The sequence below is a fragment of the Botrytis deweyae genome (assembly GCF_014898535.1).
Source record: "Botrytis deweyae strain B1 chromosome Unknown BDEW_001, whole genome shotgun sequence".
NCBI classification, from domain to species: Eukaryota; Fungi; Ascomycota; class Leotiomycetes; order Helotiales; family Sclerotiniaceae; genus Botrytis; species Botrytis deweyae.
In genome coordinates this window covers 861,390-877,785 of record NW_024066208.1, presented here as the reverse complement: position 1 = coordinate 877,785, position 16,396 = coordinate 861,390, and the positions used below count along the sequence as shown (strand labels likewise).

The window sequence follows — 16,396 nt, the reverse complement described above, 5'->3', positions numbered from 1 at the left end:
ATATCCGACTTCTCTCAGAGTCTCCTGTTTTACATAATTGTATCATCTTTTCTTCGCTTCTCCTCTCATCGGTGCAGTCAAACACATAGTTATCACACAAACCCAGGGATGATAGGCAAGTGCCAAGTTCTACTTACAATATGAAATGAAGTACATTACGTTTTGAAATATGTAGAGTTTGGAATCCCACTTTAATATATCAACTCCTCGACCAAATCTGCTTTCTCTCTTGCTGTTGAGAATGCCTTTGGAGGAAAGTTCCTTCTGCGGAGATGTTCTATGGTATTAGATCCAAGTCTCTGTGGAGTGGCTTCTTGATGATAGTTCATAGCATTGTTTTTAGATGTCATGTTTGATGTTCAATGTGGAGTCTAGGCTATTTCCTCGAAGTGTTGAATGATTGTTTATTGTTATAAGACGAGATCTTCCGGAGACGGCGCAGAGATGGTGTATACCCATGGGATATTCGCGAGTGATCTTATATTCAGGTTATCCATCAGGACTAATACCCGCTGCCCAGCCTTTCTCTTGGGATTCTAAAAAGTTGGGATGGGTTGGTAATTGATACTGAAACTACCAGCGAGTGAGTATTTTTGCTGTCATTGATATCGTCATTACATATTGTCATAGATATCTTGACGCCGCCGAAATAGTGATAATGGCTTTTTTGGTACCTCATCTCGTGGAAAGTCACAGGGTGGATGGCTGAGGTTCATGAGTACCGATCGAAGAGTACCGCGGTTTGATCAACGATTAGGCAATCACGGGCTTGGCTTGAGATTTGCCTTTCTCATGCTTGAACATTTTGTGCAAGGAGGAAGTGGCTTTATGCGCTCGAAAATCGGGATTGAGAGATTAGATGAGGGGGAATGTGTGGAGATGGTATTTGAGAGATGGGGGTTGGTTCATGAGGGAATTTTACTGGTGGATAGTGGATGCGGGGAAGTGTCTACCCGGTGGATCTTTCCTGATAGAAAGCTGAGAAGAGAGATTGGGAAAGGAAAGGGGAAGGGGGTAGGAATTCTCCCAAGGCGAGGAGTATAAAAGTCAGGCGGGTGCATCTTGTTTAGTCCCTGGAGCAAAAGCAACCAGCTCATTATTTCTGCCATATGAATAACGTGATTGGCTAGTTTGGGGTTCAAGAGAGACTGCAGTTTCTACGAATAGAAGCAGATGGAATGAGACGAATTATACATCAAGTGGTAACCATTGTCTTTAGGAATCATCGCTGTCGAGAAATGGCGGATGATATACACTGTCAGTACTTATATTCACATCTCATTTTATCCCACTCCCATCTCATCTCCTAAGACAAATCTACCACCTATATCATTCTTCTGTGCCTGGGTATATCACACATTATATCACCTCCAATCCATCTTTCTCGCCAGAATCGCAAACAACAAGTTGCATCGCCCATTCTCGTACCCCGTCCTTACTTCTTCAAGTTTGTCATAGCTTCTCATATTAAATCAACTGAGATGGATGTCAAGGACACGGGACATCTATATAGGTACCTATTGAAACTTAAAAGTAAAGGGTCGTGAGAAAGCGGGGAAAGAGTTTGTGGGAATCTGAAATGATTCACCATGGGTGGTCAAGCGGTCAATTACTTGCATCTGAAAGTCTTGAAGAAATTAAATGCTGGTAGGGGATTAATAGGTATTTTGTGTTGTAGATGGATTGCGCGGTATATCTAGGTAAGCAAAGCATCTGAGTGTGTTTGGGAATGGGTGAGGAGAACTAGCGATGGATCTATTTAAGAAACTGGCGGAGTGATTCTATCCTGGGAGTAAATATGTGAAAGCCTGCTCAAAAGCTTGTGAAAGGAACTGCCTGTCCCTGGAGCAATTCTGGTTTGCCACCAGCTAGAAGTTCGAGATCACGCGTTTTTACAAAGAATTTCATCCTTAACTTCCATTCATGGATTTTAGTTGTCTTTCTAGCAAAATAAAAGTATCGTTGTTTTGGAAAATTTTCATCTCATCTCTTGATAAAAAGGTCGTCGGTTCTTTCACGGTGGGATTTCATCAAATCGATTGCGCAGAATGGAATTCGTCTGTGTGAGTACACCCGTATCCACGCTGTTACTTCACAATTGCACGATACTAATGTCTTTGTGGATTTTAGTGAATCGTGCTAGCATGGTCTCAAGAAACTTTCCTGTGACTATGAGAGGCCTTTTATTCTGTCCCTCAAGGAAAATTCCGGATGTTAGAGGGATGAAGCGGGTTGATCTGCGGGGAGTATGGAAGAAGCAAGAAGGCGCAAAGTGTGGATCTTGTGCTCCCGAGGTCTGCTTAATTCTCCTGGTGACGTAGGAGGACTTGGTTAGTCATGACCGCCTATTAAATTTTTCTCGCAGAATAGTGAATATTAGGTATTCAGAAAATTCGGTAGAGCAATATGTAAACCAGATAAATTCTGCGGGAGCTGACGATCATCACGTCTATACAAACGACATTTACGAAGTCATGAGGAGAACTTCGCGCCCGCTCGAACTATTCTCAGATTCACACATATGTGGATTACTGTAGTAGGACTTGGAAATATTTACTTCTGTCTTGTTGTATTACATACGTATGTCAGTTGTGAATGATTGATACACGGATCGGAATACGATGGGATTGTTATCTTTTACCTACTCTTACTGTCGCTTTCACTTTTGAATCTGAAGAATTGTACCGTATTTTTCTTCACACTGTCGTTTATATGAGATGCTGATTTATATTCCTTGAAAGCTGCTTTGCTGGAGATTTTTTTGGTGAATCGCATCTGGAATTACTTCTTATGTTGCCTGAGTTTAGTATAGATGCTTGTTTGCTTTTCATTCGCGAGGCGAAAGTTCCAAGAAATCTCATGTTGTTTCGGATTCTGGTTCAGGATGTGTTGTTGTGACTTGGGGTGCTTGGATGCTTATATATATCATTGTTGGAGAAATAGTGGGCGGGAGATCGCGCCAGTATTTTGAATTCTGGGGGTGAATTGGTATCATAGGATGAGGGGTGATTTAAATTCGATGGGTGATTTAGCATAGCTCCTCAAGAAAATTACCTAGTATTCACTTTGTCTACGGTTGTGGAAGAAGCAGGTGCCTCGGTAGTGGAGACGCTCCGCTTAGGAAAGATGATAGAGTCTAGGTATATAAAGATTACGGCTCAGCTCTCTATACCTCTCCATGGCCAACAACAAACGGTATATGAGCCGTTCATGTTTTGGAAGCGTGTAGCATTTATAAAACTATACTGCATTAAGCACCACTTATGAAAGATAGGAGCGCTTCCCTATGCAGAGAGATAGTCGTCATTCTCAGTTAAGACAAAAGTGCTTACGTGAATACTTCATTATCACTGTCGTTTTGAATCAATGACTTGTCATTGATTTCTCTGCTGTCATTATATCACATAACATACACGAAATGTTATTACAGAAGACTTAAAAATTTCATCATTGGAACACCTCGTCACTAATTTCACAAAATTATGCTTCCGCTCATCGCGGCCCATAGAATCCTGAAGTCCTTAGACTCACAACTTAAATCCAGATTAGGCCTTTACTTAACTAAACCTTGGAAGATTCAAGTCATCAGGCTTGTGCGGATAGAAGTGGATGTTGGTATTAAGCGAGGGGTAGCAAAGCGGAGGAAACGCACGGAATGTCAGAGTATTATTTAAAGAGCGCGATTCTTGCGTTCTTGTGGATCGATCAATAATAGATAACGCCACGAAGTAATTAAACTAGAAAAAGGGGTGTTGTAGATGATATCTGTATTTGGCAAGGAATCTGATGGAGTTGGGGGGCAAGATGGGGTTTCGATGTCTGTAAATTATGGTTTTATTCTTGTGTTTGGGAATAACAGATACTGTGTTGTTGTCATTGTCATTGTTGTTTTTGAACTTAATTGTTGTGATGTGATACTCGTTGTCGTCGCGGTCGATGAGAGACTATCGATTAGTGTGCCCAAAGGAAACTGCGAACGACAAAAATGAACTTGTTTATCATGAAAATCCTGAGACGGGAAGATTGTGACTAGGATAATGGCTCCCGCGGCATTGAGCCGCAATACAGTCGATTTTTCAATAATAAATAAAGACTTACCCACCGTTAACGCTAACAGTCTTTATATATTGTGGTTCAAGTCTGCTAAAAGGGTACTCCGCTTTGATTCAACTGTCTGCTGAGAAATGAAACAAGACCAGTTTTCAAAATCAGTGTCCATTTAGATCTTGAAGTGACTCCTTCACGGTAAGTCTTATCAATATTTTACCTTGTCTTATATACCTTGACATACCCGTCTCGACACTTCTGAGAACATAAAGTCAAGTAACAAGGACAACGATTGCCACAGCATACATCTTGCCCAGCTCCGCCTCAACACCATTTTGGTTTGATTTTGTCGGCGAGTTGGCTCACCTCGGGCGTAAAATGAGCCATTTCCGGCAGGTAAAATTAAGGGTTTGTGATATCACTCTATCAGCGTTTGATGCCGGCACCATCAGAGAATACTAGCAAAAACCGTACGAAAGGGCCAGCGGAAAATGGCATATTTGTTTCAAAGTCATCTTTTGCGCAGTACATCATCCATAATTCACTTTCAAACTACACCATTCAATCTTCCCCATCTCTGGCACTAAGGTTTCTCATGAAAAGCAAGATATAGAGAATAAAGAATTACAACACGTTGATTTTGCAAAATGGGAAACGTTTGAATGGATTGTTGAGTTGCGGTCGGTTTCCTCTGAGAACACGTGATGATGATCTACCTCTTTGTCATCGGTAAGCTCGGCTGATTAGGTCCATTGCAATGTGTGTTCACTGAGTTACGGGGCAGATTGCAATACTCACACCTCAAAAAAACCCAATAAATCACGAAGCGTCAAGAATATGTCTGAAGAAGTGCAGAGTGGTTAGGCTCACTTGACTTGAACCTTTTCATGACATCCTTCAATATGACCACGAGAGTTAATTACCGCGTCTATGTCATGCAACAGGATTTCGAAGGTTTCGCGGAATTGATTCGTCGCTCCCAATCACTTGCCAGGAAGACTAACCTTGCCATGAACTGTATTGATTAAGAAGTAACACGATGACGAGAGTGAACCTTCACCGTCAACTCGCCAGATTTGTATTTATCTAGCTGCCTTTTAATGCAGTTCTCCGAGCAAACGTATCGGAGTACGCAAATTCAACTCAATCGCACGCAGGCGTTGACTATTCCTCTCCATAAGCTATTAGCTTGACTAGCCGGGTATTGAAAGTAATGCTTGAACTGATCTTGAACATCCACGTCAAATTTCTGTGGAGGAACAAAAGTACATTGCAAAACCCGACCCCATGACGTCTTCTGCATGCTTCCTGTAAAGCTTTATCAATTGGTAGGTCTAGCTAAGAGCCCTGACTATAATGCAGTATCGTGTAGTCTGCCAGAGTTGAGTTTGTATGTCCTAGTCCACAACGAAGCTGGATCTCATCTTTACTGCTTCATCATGGATTTCGGGAAGGGTTTCTGCCTGCTCCAGCCATTTCAAAGCCTCCTCAGTTTGACCCTGAGATTTACATATTGAAGCCATGTTCAACATGCTTAAACCAAATCCGCTTTCAGCTGCGACTTGAAGCCACTCTTTGGCATAACCATAATCTCGCTCTGACGGCTTCTTGTCCGCTTGGTCACCGTTCTTAGATAATTCAATAGCACCAAGATTGTGGCATGCTTCAGGCATACCCGCACCAGCCGCTTTGAGTAAATAAACCATCCTATTATCCTCTTCCTCAGGACCTACATGTTTAGAAAGATAAAAGAACGCTGCTGGATGATCTAAGTCTAATGCTGCTGTGCTGAACAATTTCTTTGCAGTCGCTCTATCAGTCTTTTCTAAAATCAAGCCAAGCACGACGAGTGCCTCTGCAGCCCCTGGAAAATTTGGTGAATTTTCTCCACCAACAGCCTTTTGCAGCCAATCTCGAGCTTCCTTTTCTTTTCCTTGACTGTATAGAATTTGACCAAGAAGTCCCATTGCTTGAACATTGCCCTCTTTCTTGGCTAAAATACCTAAACGTTCAAGAAAAACTGTAAACCTTGCTGTGTAGAGCTTATTACTATGAAAAGCTTCTGACACAACCTCTAACGTGGCTGCTGAGTCTCCCATAGCTGAAGCTGAATCTAGCAACACTCTTGCTAGACGTTTTTGTGCTTGTTCCCGGCATCTCCCCATAGAAATAGATAATTGAGTCACGTCAGATGCCGTGATACCATGCTCTATAAAACATCAGTAAGCTATGTAAGCTGCGAAGAAGAAGAAAACACCTTACTATTGCAAATACCAGTCTCCCAACCTTGGTTCGGATTTCCATGTAAACTCTGGTAGTTCTTTAAGAATTCCATAGCTTTATTAGGTTCGACAGTTAGAACTCCAGCCTTATGGTCCGTTTCAAGAATAAACATCGGTGGAAGAGCTTCAGGAGCGTTGATTGGCACCCTCTTCCGTATAATCACTGGTTCGGTAGCATTTCTCTTTGCTAATATCTGCTTTCTTGAAGGTTTGATATTGACAGCGAATAACCTTGGAGTGGTATGAAGTGACCTTTGAGTTAATAGTCTGAGACTATATTTAAAAGGGAGCATTGCTCGAGGATTCGACATGTTAACGTTCATGTATAAAATGTCCAATATCAATCAATGAAAAGCCTGATATCAACATAAATCACAAGCTTGATAAAGCAAGAATGACCAACCGTCTGCGTTTCTCGATTATCGGAAAGGCGGTGAATCTGATAAAATATCAATGTCATAGCGCTCCCCGGCACTAAAGAGATCTCAAAGATTTTTTTACAGGTTTGTCCTACACCCAAGGCCCACTCACACCTTTAACCATTATTTAAAGTTCAATCCAATACAGGTTTTCTGTATGTTCGCCAGAATCTTTAAAACGTCTTCGAAAGAGGATCTTCAGGCGGACGATCCATTGACTCCTAGTCAGCAATTGCGCGACGAAAGTAGAAGAACTAGAAGTATGGTTACTACGCGGGGTAGAGCTCGAGAATTGGCAGATAGTCCCTCGGTGAACGGAGATGGAGATTCTATAATCATCGATGAGGGCACTCCAGTTCCAAAAAGGAGAGGGCGACCGCGCAAATCGCTTCCTCTTGAAGATGATGAGGTTGCTGCCACTCCACGACCTACGAGGAACTCGAAAAAGGTGTCGGCACAGGCAAGCGAAGAAGAAGCAACACCAATACAGTCACCGCAAGTAATTGAAGAAATACCCAATTCCGCAGAAGAATCAGAGGATGCGCAAATTATCGAGGCAGATGAGGAGGTAGTTAAGACATCAAAAGCGAATGGAGATGTCTCGACCCTTTCGAAAATCACTACCACTGTTACAACGCCAGTTGCGAAGAAGCATAAGCGATTCGATAGCGCAGAGCCTGAGCCTGAGCCTGAGCCGGTGAAAGAAGAAAAATCCGAAAGAATTGAAGCTGAAGAGGAGGAGGACGAGAGTAGCGATGACGATGCCCCAGAGGAAGTAACAACAAATGAGGCTGCGAAATCCGCCAAAGAAAAGGAAAGAGAAGCAACAAAAGCGGTTGAGGAGTATGTTGATTGTGATTTCTGCCTAAATGGCTTGCTAACGTGATTCCAGGCAAGAAGCTGTCTCGAAGAAGAAGCGCCAGGAGAAAGCCGCAAATCTCAAACGTCAAGCAGAGATCTCTAGTAAGAAGCGCAAGTTAGATGTTGCATCCGCAAAAGACGAAATGTTACCTCCCGCTCAGAAATCGAAGATTGAGGTCACTCCAACCACCGAAAAGGCGGATGTCGATATGGACGAGGAATCAAATACTTTAGAGGGAGAAGGAACGGCAGATGGACGACTGGACTCCGAGGACGACATTGAAGAAATTAACAGAACTTTCGCAATCCCCGGACAAGTTCCACTTCCAGATCTTCTGCCGGCCGAATTTCTAGAAGATGATGATGTTGATAGCCCAGAACCTGGCCGTCTCCATTCAAGCCTACCCACAAGATCTGTCAAGCCAGATAAATTACGTCGCCTTCTGGAGAAGAAGCCGAAGGATAAACGGGTTGGTTCAACTACATTCAGAGTTGCGGAAACCCGAAATCCACTTTTACCTCCTAAAGCATCAAATCAAGCACGCTCGCTAAAGGAATCGTGGTTACAAGGTCGGGCAGGAACCAAGATCAAGCCAAATCGTAAGCCCTTCAGCCAAGGTTTTATCAAGACCAAGAAATAGAGTGGAAACTATGCTGGCGATTGCGGCGGCAATATCAAGGGGACTGGCTTATGTGCGGCGTCATTTACTTTGTTCACTGTCGAGGTTTGAGTTTGAGAGGCTCTCAAAATGTCTATATGACAACCACCAAAATAGCAGAATATGAGAAAAAATAGAGGACGAGAACAATACGGAGGAAAGAGTGATGAGGAGATCATGCGGCGGAGGAGACACTACAAAAGAGAATGATCACTCCGAAGAGGTCAGGGTCTGAAGATACAATATTGGTGTTTGGCTAGGGTTGGCGCATCTGAACAAAGGATTATTGAATGATTCCCAACTTTGTTGAAGAAAAAATTAGTAGCATGGAAGTCTGGAGAAATAATTGAATTCGAAATGATCTTCCACAACCTATTGAATCTCACGATGCTACCTGCTTCTGAATTCATATGTCTTTGAAATTGTGATTATAGTTCCCGCAACGCTTCATGAAACTTGAGTGTTCTCTCAAGCCTCTTATTGTTCACGCCAATGCAAATTTGTTGAATGTCCCGAATGCAGAATTAACGCAGTGATTTAGTATTATTCATATCAGACTGGCAGCTAGTGGAAGAATGGTAAGTGGTGTGAGAAGGAGGATGGGAGGAGGAAGGGCAAGGAATGGAGGGAGGGAGGGAACAGGAAGGGAGGGAAGGAGGACATCGTCTTACTCACACTGAAGCCGTATAAGCCCGCGAGTTTTCGTGCGTGGCGATCGCATCGTCATTGAAAAGTCCCTATTTCTATCGAAGTCAGGTTGCTGAGAGATGAAATGATGCAAATTGTTTGAAGATGGTGGATTGATAGGTATTGAGATGGAAAAAGACCGGGAGAGGATGGGAACAGAGAGAACTAAATCGGTCTTCTTTCTTGAACTCGAGCGGGTCTCCTTTTGAGATTGGTTCATTGAGACATGCGTGCAGGATGAGATCATAAATCTTATATAAATTCGCGCATATAACGTTAACAAACGAAGTCAACTCATGAATGCTTTCCGCTGTGTAATGTAGGATAATGTAAGATTAGATCCATTTTCTCACTCTCAACAAATTCTCCTAGCTTTTTCATCTCAAAAGTAGACATCTTTCACCCACTGTTCATACTGAAGTTATTGTGGTTATAGTAATCAGTGCAAAGCACCCTTTTTTTGTTGTAAAAGAATGGATAGGGAAGGAAAAGTCAAGGGTTAGGGTTAGGGTTGATCATTCTACAATATTGTGTTTCTAAACATAGTAGTTTTGGTTCGTAATGCCTTCTCTCCCGACTGTTTCTATTTTCCAATTCTCTCCTACCTTCTCCCATTGTCACGAATAAGGTCAATCGGCAGTCATTCAGCTCCCGCTCGGGCACCGCACGCTTCCGCGGGTGGGCCGAACACATTCACCGAGTCCGAAGTGCTTCGGCGTAACTATAACTTCAATACACTCAAGCTCGCTTCCATATATTACAAGAACAAAAATTCATCCCTCTGGTAGAAGTATGTTCGGTCTTTGTTTTGGGTTCAGAAACAAATAAAACATTAGGCGCACTGTCTCGTGCGAGCGAATTCGTCACTTACCGGTTTTTGCATCATACAGGGGCTCGCCTATAACCAGCTAAACCTTAACTGTGTTAGCATTTCTATGATGTTGAGTCGTTACTATATCTGGCATTTGCTGCTATGGAAGAAAGAAACATAATTTCAAGTAAAATCGAGGAGAGTTCTTCCGGGAGGCTGACTTTTCAAAGTTTCATCCCGTATGCACGCGGGCCGAAGATTCCTTTCATGGATAGTCATCCTTTGGGTTTATATGGCTTGGTGGGGTGATCAGGTACAGCAGGCCGGGGAAATTTGAACTGCGGATGGCAGAGATTCAATATTTTTTTGATGAAGCAGACGTAGTTGAGAGACTATCATCGGACTGTTCACTAGGCATCAATATTTAATCTATAGTAATAACCTCACATAGTAACATTCCGTTTATTGATACTCGAATCAGCTATTTCGATCTAAACTACTAGTAATTTTTTGGACATTTTAGTCTCTAATTTTTTATAACTGTATTATTCTCGTCTTTTTGTAGATAGAAAATGATTTAAATCAAAGTTTCAATTTCTTTTAGAAAATCTAAAAAAGAATTAGAAATTTAAGAAAAATTCGAGGATTTGAAAATCTGAAAATTTCATAAACGTAAAAAACTGTTATTAATACTAAGACTAGAAGATCAGCATTTCATCTCTTTTAAAAAAGAAATGGCCTAAACTAACAAATACTAGACCCCAAATACCTAGCTTTTGCATCAGTTGTGGTGTCAATACATGGAATGTTCTATATGAGGTATTGTGCACAGGTTATCATCGTTAAATCTATTACGACTACTCAAATTGCATTACATTCACAATCATTGAGTTTCACATATCTTTCAATCATTCGTATTGCTCTCTAAGCGTGCTGTATAAACGTTCAACAATCTTCAAGTACAAAAGACTAATGCTTTCCCGATTGGTTGCGCTATCCAACAAATATTCGCAGTGGCTTGAGAAACTGGAAATCTTATAGGTCATCGAGGCGTTTCAACAAACGTTGACTCGCAATCTTGTAAAATGCTAACCTCATTTATGTAGCTTCTCACAAGCGGTATGTACAAACGGAAGAAAACGTAACGGCGATGCATCTTGGATGCATACAAATCACAAACACCCATTCGCAACCATGAGAATTCTCCACTGATTAGGTGTCTTATATTTGATTGGCCACGAGGTTACTCGGTCTATTCCCAGAAGAAACGTGCTGTTACTTACCACAGGGCTATTCATGAATACAACCAAACATCAAATTTATTTTTTCGTGGAATTTGTTGATATGGCTTATGATTTGGAAAAGGGGGCATCAATAGTAGAAAGCTGAGATAGTTCATTGTTGATGTTGGAGATGATGGGATAAGTTGCGAAGATATTTGTGATCTTGAGATGATGATCAAATTGAACAAAATGTAGATTATTGTGTACTTTTGTGAACAATGATGAAATTGGTAAAAGAAAATGTATTCATAATCTCACCAGAGTGAAATCACTATGAGACATCGTATTCGCCTGCATGGAGGGATTGGATAGGATCAATATATCAGCCATGGGTGTAACTCAAACTTACCATCAGCCAATTTGTTGAGCTTTTTTTGCTTGCTCGACAACTGACGTCAATCGAAAGATCAAATTTGCTACAGTATGATCCAGCGAATTCGTGATTATCGATCTTCAAACTTGTGATTGACATATCATCAACCTCGACAATAGTCAACAGTCAAAAGGAATGTCAATACTTGAAATGACTCTCAAAAGACTATTTCCTGCACGTGGCTCGGGGGCCGACTGTTGAAAGCTCCTGTGCGTTTTCCCTAGCAACAAGCAACATGGTTTTTACCATAAAGTCTGATTCTTGGCCTCGAAGCTTCCCGGAACAATACATGCACATGCTCTTTGGCATCGAACCGAATGCATTACGACAATGAATAGTCTCCTCTGATCACTGGAACCGCTTGGCAGCTACCGCACTGAGTGTTTCGGGGCGCGTTAGTCTTTGGAAAGAAAAAATGAGACGGAGGTGGCTATTAAGCTTCATCTTTATCTCTTCCCATTTTTCAGCTAATGAAGTGAGTATGTTCTCCCGTTGTTTTCTAGCAAGTTAATACTTTAAAGATTAACACTCGTTAACTTCATTAATATCTCTATAAACTTCACTTCCCTCCGGCCTCTGGGATCGACAAACGCCTGCCAGAAAACTCGGCACCTCATCTTTATTTGCTCAGCCCTAGCTTCAGCTCTATGGAATACGAGTTCAATATTACACGAAAGGTGTGAGAGCGCATAACAAATAGCATGGAGGAAAAGTAACTTAAGCTAAAGACTTCTCGCAGCTAGACCCGTCAGACAGATTCTTCTTCGATACTGAATCGAGTCGGATTCTGCCATAACCTCTAGCTAAGCTAGCTCCATCAGACAATGAAAGTTTGAGGCGCAGATGACAAGGTGACTTGTCATCTTCAACCTTCCATCTCAAATACATCTAGTTTATTTTGAGCTGCATGAGGAATGGGCTCACGTCTGCTAGATATGGATATGTTTGTGTTTACAACGTTGTTTCGAAACTATGAGGAGAGAAGTCACTCGATTGGCCTCGGGTAAGTTACAAAGAGTTCAGCAAGGAATGATACTTCATGATAAGTTTCCAATATCATTGAAAACACAATTATATCTCAAAGGTCAAGTCTTGCGATAAGATTTATCCTGCAACACGAAAGCGACTATCCACAGCTAGCGTACGCTTGAGCACGCTCCGAGACTCTAACGTAGGATAAACAGACGTGCGAGATTAATCAATCCATTGTTATTAGTTACCGAACTGCGGAAAATTGAAATGCTTGCTGAGCACTCGTACAAATATTCTCGAGAAGAAACGATACAAAGCCGGAAAACTTGAGGAGATATCAATGAATTTGATAATTGCCGGTAGCAAACAATAGTTACGTGAGATATGAACTACACAACTTCATCTCACGAATTATTTTGTTGAAAGGCAAGTCCGGAGAAAATCCAGGCCATCAGTTCTTCGCAATGAAAGTGAAGTCGGGATGAGATCTTCGCTAATGGACGACTTCAATACAGTAGACCGTGCATATGCATCTATCTACCTTTCGCAAGACAATCCTCGTCTCAAACAAAACTAGCATTTTATACCATGATGTTAAACTTTCCTAATTCTGGACATCCAAATTTTGGAGAAAATGATGGACTCGATCCTCGATAGAAGGCCACAGAAGGAAGGGAAATCACGGAAGATCATTCGTAATTGAGCACGTCAGACGTCACTGATTATATACGCATTCAGCAGGAAGAAAAGTTGGTCGATAAATAATCCCCTACAGTCCTGGCTACAAAATAATGTGCCTATTTTGAGCAACTTGAAACGCTATATTTGAGATGAATTGGGGGTGATCTATCAGTTCCAAGCTCGGTGTCGTGGTGCAATGTCTTGGCACTATGCCACGTTTCCCAAATTATAATGCAATGGACTCATGCCAGGTAAGATTATCAAATCTTTAAGTTTGATCTCCAGATTGATACTGAATAAAGCTAGAGCAAGGCGAGGAAACCGGATTCCGGTAGTAGTCTTAAATCTACAACCACGATTTATGGAAAGACTCCAGACTATTTCCTAGTAACATCACTGAATGATGGAGTTACACCTGTTCATCCAAGCTATATGTGCATCCATTCCTGCATCTTGCCTCGATTTATCAGATATCCTTTGCATTGGTTACACAAGATCCTTGCTTGATCACCTGTCTACGCGCATAATTCGCGTTCTTCCTACTAGGCAGCCACGCCACAAGTCTCTACAGACCCTATTTCTCACTTAGTGGTAACCGAATACAAGAATTTCGCCTTCTGAATCCTCCAATAACTTGAGAGCAATACATAAAATCATACTTGGAGACACAGGGCTGTGAAAGAAAGATTGACCCTGTTCGAGGATGCCGACATCCTCGCAAGGATGATGAATGTCGGAATACTTTATTTTAGACAACGTAGCATATTCATTGTAAGAGTAAATTTTGATAAAACCTTTATTGAATGACCGCAAGTGCGAAAGCATGTATGGTATTCATCGTTACATACATAAGGATTGGTTGAATGGTGCTTAGATACTAGGCTGTCTTGTTACACCGTATAACATCGTCCGGACATCGTAAAATACATAATATATCAGGATATACATGATACTCCATCTGGTTGTATTTCTAAACAATACTTAGATGATCAGTAATGGCCAATCAGGAAGGCAAGTGCTTCCGCATTACTTAACGGAGTTAGCAGGCCGGTAGTCCAAGCCTAGTAAGTGAGTGTCCAGTAAATTTCAAACACAGAGGCACTGGCCATCTGTTAAATGTTCATCTATATTCCATAAGCACTTGCATTCTTTGCACAAACGGCACTTATTATTTCTTCAACCATTCCAGAATACCTTTTCGCGGGTGAAGCTAGCTTGAAGTTTTTCATATTATACAAGAGATAAGAGCCTTTTGTCTATGGAATTGTTGAATGAAATACACATTTCCTTTTCCGCAGCATCATGTCGGTAAATCGTCGCTACTGCTAGTACTTAGAAGACCGACATGACTTTGATCAATTGACCAACTCGATGCACGAGGGCTTGTGCTTACTTTCTATATGGCAAATAATTTTGCCATGTTGAAGATAGAACACGGCGATAAGTTCTGCTACATCCTTTTGACTCAGCTATTTTCATCACTCATACTCAATACTCACCGAATCTGATTCTATCTCACGTCTACACCAGCTGTCCAAGTCGCAGATGATCTATCAACATCAAGCACAACGTGCTTCAATCCACACGGAACCATGGTCACTCTCCTCAATCACTCGCTACATTCCCATTCGAGGGAGTTTCCTTGATGCTTGGTTGCCAGATACGTCGGAAGACAAGTCGCCAGCTCGTGCTGGGCCCAATCACATTGCGGTTCCTTTCGAGGCTGAGGTGGAACTTGGAAGATATACACAATATAAGCTCCCGCAGAGGGAAAATAATAACCGATGAGACTTTCTCAATTGACGAAGTCGATGCTTTCAGTATCCTATCATCCAATGGAAGTAGTGATGACTTACGACAGAGAAAATGTCTCGGATTCGTCACCGTACAATGGCAATTCCCTCAAGTTATACAATCAACTAAGTTGGAGCCATGTCGATGATAGATACCATCTCAAAGGGATATCGAAAAAAATCTCGTTGTTATTCATCAAAAGCTTGATTAAATTTGGCATTAATCGGTGTCGGGATATCGATCATGTGGTCTAAAAGAGGGCACTGTATTGCACTAGCGTATGCACTAGCGCTAGCACTTCTACTATATTAAATACTAGCTTCCCATAGTTAATAATGATCAAGAACGAATACAACCATAATAGACTAAAGTACTTTACACTTTATCAACCAAGTTGATACCAACAATCGGACAGGGGATCCGTGACCCGTTTGCTACCTCTAATGCCTCCCCCTATCTTCACATATGTGTCCTATCTGTGTGACCGTCCACAATCACCACCCAACAGCCACTTAAACTCATTTCCAAATAGGGACCAACAGATTTTCAAGGAAACAAGGTTGATAGACAGCACCTGTGGTAACCTACCTAGTTAGTTTCGGGACTGAGTAAGCAGAGCATTGAGAAGTAGCATAACATCGCCACTACAAGATCATTTACTACTTGACAATTCAACTCGACTCAGAGACAGTAGAGTTAATGTAACCATGGGATTCAACTTCATTTTTCTGTAGAATTGACTGTTCCATCAAAGGGGTTGAATGAATATGATAATTTACTTTTTGGTATCGGTGTGTGGATCTATGCCCCACATTTTTCTGACAGACGAGTAACTACCGATATTTCTTCCTTCGAAGACAAACAATAATAATAAGCTTTGGAAGACTCCATCTAAATCTGTACTTTCTTCATCGAGTTGTAAGATGAAATCCATCTCATTTCATTACAGGAATTGACGAAGATACTTGTCCATTATCTCAACCATCATTCACGATCTCAATTGGTATGTTGCTGCACTCCTCTCGTTTCAGTTCTCCGATTTATCTTATCAGGCTTTTCTACGCCCTGAAACCCCTTGGAATTTGGCTCGAGGTATCTAATCTTGAATAAAACTTCACTACACAATCCATTCGACACCATTAAACACTCTTTCTATCTTTGTTTTTGCATCTACCAACGGAAAGAATCCAAGGTAGCAACGCTCCTTCAATCTTATTATGCGAAGCAAAAGAGCCAAACATTCTTATTTCATGATTGGTTTTACACGAGGCACTAGCTCGACGTTATGAGTGCTGACAACGAGCAAACTTGCGATAATGTTACCTCGAGGTAACATCATCGCAAGTTTGGTGCTTTTTGTCATACCACAGACCTAATGTGCTCTTCGGCTTGCTCTATGGTAGTTCTACACCTAAGCTTATGAATTCAATCAGTACTATTAATTCATTGGTCTGCAATAGCCCGTTTCTGTCTTACCCATCTGAAAAAATAATGTGATGATCGAAAGGCGCAGTTACTGGCATGGTA

General features: G+C 41.6%; 2 protein-coding genes across 2 annotated transcripts; one reads left to right on the top strand and one right to left on the bottom strand.

The window, feature by feature from the left end:
- Positions 1-5,444: 5,444 nt before the first annotated feature.
- EAE98_000250 (uncharacterized protein) lies at positions 5,445-6,640 on the bottom strand (the record flags this gene model as incomplete). Its single annotated transcript, XM_038947868.1, has 2 exons — positions 5,445-6,256; positions 6,310-6,640. 2 exons carry the CDS (start codon positions 6,638-6,640, stop codon positions 5,445-5,447), a joined length of 1,143 nt encoding a protein of 380 aa, XP_038815545.1.
- A 265-nt stretch (positions 6,641-6,905) lies between these two features.
- Positions 6,906-8,250, top strand: EAE98_000249 (uncharacterized protein; the record flags this gene model as incomplete). Its single annotated transcript, XM_038947867.1, has 2 exons — positions 6,906-7,591; positions 7,641-8,250. 2 exons carry the CDS (start codon positions 6,906-6,908, stop codon positions 8,248-8,250), a joined length of 1,296 nt encoding a protein of 431 aa, XP_038815544.1.
- Between the last annotated feature and the right edge of the window lie 8,146 nt (positions 8,251-16,396).